This window comes from Parasteatoda tepidariorum, chromosome 8, assembly GCF_982258835.1.
Source record: "Parasteatoda tepidariorum strain Cologne lab strain chromosome 8, Ptep-v5.0, whole genome shotgun sequence".
NCBI lineage: Eukaryota > Metazoa > Arthropoda > Arachnida > Araneae > Theridiidae > Parasteatoda > Parasteatoda tepidariorum.
Genome location: NC_141762.1, coordinates 85674705 through 85680827, shown reverse-complemented (window position 1 = coordinate 85680827; position 6123 = coordinate 85674705). Strand labels below are relative to the sequence as shown.

General features: G+C 34.1%; 1 protein-coding gene across 2 annotated transcripts in view; it reads right to left on the bottom strand.

The window, feature by feature from the left end:
- Positions 1-5311: 5311 nt before the first annotated feature.
- Positions 5312-6123, bottom strand: part of LOC107451183 (nuclear distribution protein nudE-like 1-B) — a 113091-nt gene continuing 112279 nt past the window's right edge. Inside the window, exon 9 of one of the 2 annotated variants that reach the window (XM_043054618.3) lies at positions 5312-5813. In XM_043054618.3, coding sequence (XP_042910552.2) covers positions 5750-5813 — 64 coding nt within the window. In that variant the 3' untranslated portion in view covers positions 5312-5749. The remainder of the gene's footprint in view (positions 5814-6123) is intronic. The other variant, XM_071181166.2, reaches the window with a different exon arrangement.

Sequence of the window (6123 nt, the reverse complement as noted above, 5' to 3'; positions counted from 1 at the left end):
AAAGAGGAAAGATCTTTTGATTAGCAGAAAATGTGAGACTTTTCAGGTGTCCACTGGCCAGTCGGGATAAGCAAGTGTTGGTTTGTCTGTCACCAGGAAGAGATAGAGAGAATCCTGGTCTTTTTGCTTTATACCAGTAGTGAGTAGGTGGAAGCAGCCACTTTGGTTTGTTCTGGGCCTTTTGCCTTGCGAAAAGTGCAAGGTATGTAAGCTGTGAGGTGGAGGGGACTGGATGGTCTAGTCCCTTCTTTGCGAGATTGTCAGCCAACTCGTTGCCGTGGATATCGACGTGGGACGGGATCCATTGAAAGTGGACCTCATGCTGCTGGGAAATGAGCTTTACTTTTTGTAAGATCGAAAAACTGGTTTTATCTCCAATGAGGGCCCAATTTTTGAGGTGTTGAATTGAACTACGGCTGTCAGATAGTATCCAAGTATTTCCAAGATGCCCTTCACTTAAGATTTTCTCTAGTCCCCTGTCGATTGCAATTAGTTCGCTTCGTTAACATGTCTTATACACTAGTGAATTGGTATTTAATATTTACAGTGGCAGTTACACCACAGCGGTTTGTGACCACTTAGATCAGCCTGCGTAAGGACAGAGGGTGCGCGGTATCGGTCCTCGTTTAACTGTTCTTCCGTAAAGTGCTTGGCTTTGCGCCAGGTACTCGGGTTACCAAAGCAAGGGAGCCATACCCTCTTCAGAAGGTCAAAATTGCGATGGCATGTCTTCGGATCATCCTCAGGGATGTTTCCCTGACCGTCGCCAATAGCCCATTGTACAGCTCTAGTGCGATGTATATGAAATACCTACCTACCTACCTAGCTTAAAAAACTCAACGAATTTCAATATATGATTTAAACTACAATACTATGGATATTAAGAAACGTTAAAAAATTTATGTTGTTAAAGTTTCTTAAAAACGGATATAAACTTAATAAAATATTTAAAAAAAAAAATCAGTGGTGAAATTCTGTTTTTTTTTTCTTCTTCTAAGAATGACCCAGAACCCTAGCCTATATGGCTTGTGTCTGTTATCGTCATCGAATGAGTTGCATTATAGTACTTTATTTACGTCGCTTAAGGTTTCGTAGAATGGGTTAATGGCGAAAGTCTGAAAAGCATCCCTGATGATGAACCAAGACATGACAACACAATTTTCTAAGACATGACTCCACATCAGGTCCTCTGTAGAGAGGATTGGTTCCTCCGCTTGGGTCCCAGCGATCAGCGCATGTCGGTTGGACCATGACTCATTCTAATGCATTAAAAAAATTTAAATGTCATAGATTTTCATTATTAAAATGTCATAAATTTTTAATATTATTTTTTTTTTAAATGGAGGTAAAAATCGACAAAATACATATTCATACTCGTCTTAACATATTTTTTTATTCAAATCCTTTTTTCGATATATAACTACTTTTTCAGTACTTATTTTGACTCATTTGTCTGTTTTCATCAATGATAAAATGCCTGTTATAAAGAGAGAAATACACTATCTACCAATAAGTATTTGGACACCTATGCAAATGACTATATCTGTGGTCCTGATATACGTCACGCCCTCCACCGGTAAATATCGTGTAGGGCAGTGTTTCCCAAAGTGTGGTACGCGTACCCCCAAGGGTACGGGAACAGTTTGTCAGGGGTACCCGTTCTTATGCGAAATATCTTGCAACAAACGAAAATTTCAAAAAGTTTTATTTAAAAATAAAGTTAGCCATGAAAATTAACGAGGACGTATTTTTCTATGGGCTATTTGTTTGCAGAATTAACAGTTAATAATTACTGGTATGAACATCCAGTTGTGATTTTTAACTTAAGTTCAATTTTTTTATTGCAAGAAATACATTCATTTTTTTATTAGTGGTACACAGTGTTACGAAAAATTTAGAAAGGGTACACAAAAGTCTTAAGTTTGGGAAACACTGGTGTAGGGAACAACATCAGCATTAGTCCCATGCAAGATGCACTATTTCGGATGACAATGTTCTTCCTGCGTTGTGGCAGTTTTACGGGGTGGAAACCTGTTACTTCTAGGACGACAACGCCAGCTGTCATGTTGCGAGGGTCGCCAAGGCTTGGTATGGTGCGAATGGGGTTAATTGAATGGACTGGCGTGCCCAGACCTGAACCCTATCGAGAACCTCTGGACGAGTTGGATCGCCGAATTAATCGGCAGCTTTAAGAAACTCAGATCTCATAGGTGTTGGTAAAAACAGCTGTTGGGAAAAGCATGTGTGCATTAAATATCGGTCCATGGCTTGCTAATTTGAACTCTGTTAATGCCCATCTTACAAGATCACCCTTTTCTGGGCATATACTTATCTATAAAGATTCGGCTATTAAAACGAGATTGTTTTCTTTGTTTCAATTTAAATTTTTTTAATTTAAGATTCATATAAAAGCTTATTCCATTTTTAAGTGCTTTTCTGGAAATAAATGAAAAATTTTCATTTTCAAAAATCCTAATTGATTATAATTACGAAATTACTGACGATTCTAAATTTTTGTGACATAAATAAATAAAAATATTTTGCGTATTTGTTTTTGGTGTAAGTAAGATTGGTGTTTATGGGCTTTGGTACATTTTGTTCCTCAAAAATTGGCTTCAATAAAAAAAATAGTGGACACGTGGTGCTGGAAAGTGTTGCCATATGTAGAGAGTCCTGCTCTGTGCCACCTGTTGCCCATTTTGATCTCAAATAGAGATTCTTTGAAAAAATATATGTTACACATTAGGGTCTCAAATTAATATTTAAGGGAGTAAGTCCAACTCATCTTTCTGCGAGGTTGATGGCTCTTTTTACCCTTAGATTAAATATTAATATGCGAACCCTAATGTGTATAATTTTTTTTTTTGCCAAGGATTCTATAAATTTGCATGTTTGGTGATTTCAAAACTCTCAGTGCAGTTTTTTAACTGTATAAATTGGATCGGCCTGGTCGGTAGGGCGCTAGGCCCATATCCAAGAGGTCGTGGGTTCGATCCTCGCCGGCCGAAGACTCCCCGTGTAGTAAATGGTGACTGATGCACGTTAAATCTGTCGAGTCGTAAAGTCCTCTATGTTCCCGTAACAAATCAATACCTCTGGGGGTACTGATCCAGGAGTTTCCTTGTCTTCTGGTTTGGTTCAAAATTACAAGGATACGGAGTTGAACATTAGCAGTCGTAAACTCAAAATTGGATCGGCTGTTCAACGACGGATATAAAAAATTAAAAAGTGTATAAATTATATACATTTGAAAATTTTCGATTTTGCGAGTGCATTTGGCAAAAGTGTTTAATGTGATTGTTTATTGTATTATTCCATTGTATAATTGGAAAGGAAATTTCACTTTTACCTTATAAGTGTTAGAACAAGAACTTCATAGTACAAGAACCTTTGTTTCAATTCAACTTATTGTTAGAAATAAATGTAGTGTCTTCTCTTTTCAACAATTCGATTGCTTAGACTATCCAACTTTTAAAAATGTATGATGGAGTGCCAAATTTACTAATGAAGACAACCATAATCCAGCTCCTCAGAATCAAACGAATTTGAATTCAATAAGATGGTTTTGTGTTTTCGCGTATAGCTTTGTAATCAATAACTCACTTTGAAAGGGTTTTCACTCAATTCATATTGATGAACATAAATTTAAATATTTAATTTAATTGAAAAATTAATAATAAAACATTAAGCATTGATTTTCTAATTTCAAAAGATTATCCAATGGTTTAGGTTTATGCTCCCAACAATTTCAAAGTATTATTCAATGAGAAAATTCATATTCAGATTTAGTACAGTATAACGTATAAATTATTTCTGTAGACTAATGTTTTTGCCGCTGCTCATTTGTCTACATATCTATTTTAAATTATTCAGAAAGAAAGTTTCAAAATTGTTAATTTGACAACGATTTCAAAAATGTGCAATTAATAAAAAGTTATGGTAACAGATTGTAAGATATGTCATATTAGAAAAATACTTTTAGCATAATTCATGCAGGAAATTTACTTTTTCCTATAATATAACGTTAAAAAACAGTTTGCCGAAAGATACTCGACAAAAAAAAAAGAAGAAAAGAAAAAAATTAATAGAGAGAAGTCGGGAATAGTGTTAACTCAAGTTCTTCCCCTTTTATACGCTGTAACACAGCAAAATAGTAACTTAGAACGTTGCAGCGTTGTGATTTTGCCGTAATTAGCCTGCGTCAGCGTGATACCGTTTGGTAATCTCCCCAATCGGCTTCTAACTTCCACTGACTAATATTCCATTAAAGTATAGACCAATATTCCATTATACTAATATTTCATTTACATATTCATACAATATTCCATTTACCTATATTAGATTAATACTACTAAGAATATTTTGAATGCGCTTAATATTTTTTGTAAGTCGAAACAAGCATTAATCTATAGACCAATATTCCATTAATTTATAGACCAATATTCCATTAATCTATAGACCGGTATTCCATTAACCTATAATAGCCCCAATCAGCTTCTAACTTCCACTGACTAATATTCCATTTACATATAGATCAATATTCCATTGACTTATAGACCAATATTCCATTTACCTATATTAGGTTAATACTACTAAGAATATTTTGAATGCCCTTAATATTTTTTGTTAAGTCGAAACAAGCATTTTTTGTGTGTTATAGGAATGAAGCATTTTCTAGCTACATGAGTAAAAAAAAAAAAAAAAATTCAATAAGCACCTGTGCACATTTCGTGGTGTGGTGCACTGTTCAGAGACGTAACTAAAGGATTAACGCACTTTACTTTATTTTGTGAACTCCAAATAATCTAGGTTTGACAAATCTTTAATAAATAATGCCTACGAGCTTTAAACTTCGACTCAATCACCTTCTGTGACGATTTCTTTCTTCTTTTTTTTTTAAAGCAAAAATATAGTTTTCTCATCAAATTATAATTTAAAAAAATACAACAAGCAGTAATAAATGAAATACTTTACAACAGTAATGCGATATTTAATAATTATAAATTTGTAAACATCACACAATAATTATTATTAAATCATAAATGTAATATTTCCATCTATAATATTTAAAGCTGTAATATGTTGGATTTCGGAATTTCCTAGCCAATTCAAAAAAAAAAAAAAAAAAAGGTTTATTCATGCTTTTTATTTTCTAGTGGTGAATGTAGAAGCAGAGCTATGAAATTAAAGAGTCCGGATGTCGACTGCAGAAGAGTTGTCGTCTTTGATAATTAGAATTGAAGTCATCATTCGAAATGATAAAATGGTCATAGGTTTGTCATAGCCTGAAAAAACAAAACTCTCATAATAATTTTTTTTTGTAAAATTAATTTTTCTTTATTTACTTACCTGAATCTTAAATCATTCACTTGGCACACCATCGTCCAAGGTTGGGAAATAAAATCACTCATTTAAAAGAAAGTCACAACAATTTTTTTTCAATTTTGTTTTATTTAAAAATAATGTTTCTTTACCAAACAATGCATAACACTTGAATCATAAATACTGCAAAAAACAAACAAAGAAGAAACCCCAAAAGGAAAACAGTGTATCTCCCCACATTGTTTGGCTATGGAAGCTATTTGAAATTGGATGAGTGGAATGCTAAAGTATAATATATGAGGCATTTTCAGACACTGGCAATCTCCTATAACCTTCTTTGGAATGATCCAAATTTCTTGCCAAAATAGACGAAAATGGCGTCATTTTTTAAATATGGCGTGATTTTGGGTATGTTCCTAAAGTCCTTTCAGGCCGTGAGAGGTATATACTCCTTGGTGTTTCCTATAGATCCGTTCATGTGTCGAACTCGGCTGTAAAGATAAAATATGGATGAGAGCATTTCCTTTTAAAGCAATTTAATATTTTGAAAGAAAGAAAATCTGTTCTAGAAAAAGGTACTATTTATGGATGGTGTTTTCGACACTAGGGAGCGCTGCAAGCTGTATGCCGCTTATACTTCCGGGTTACTGTTTCCTGTGTATTTTAAAGCCATCTAACAACGTGGTCATTGTGTTTTAAGATTCTTGCAAACGTGGTATTTGAATAGTTCTTATTACTAAACTTAATCTAGCTCCTCGAACAATATGCTAACACTAAAGTAAGATGATGCTCAGCTTGCAA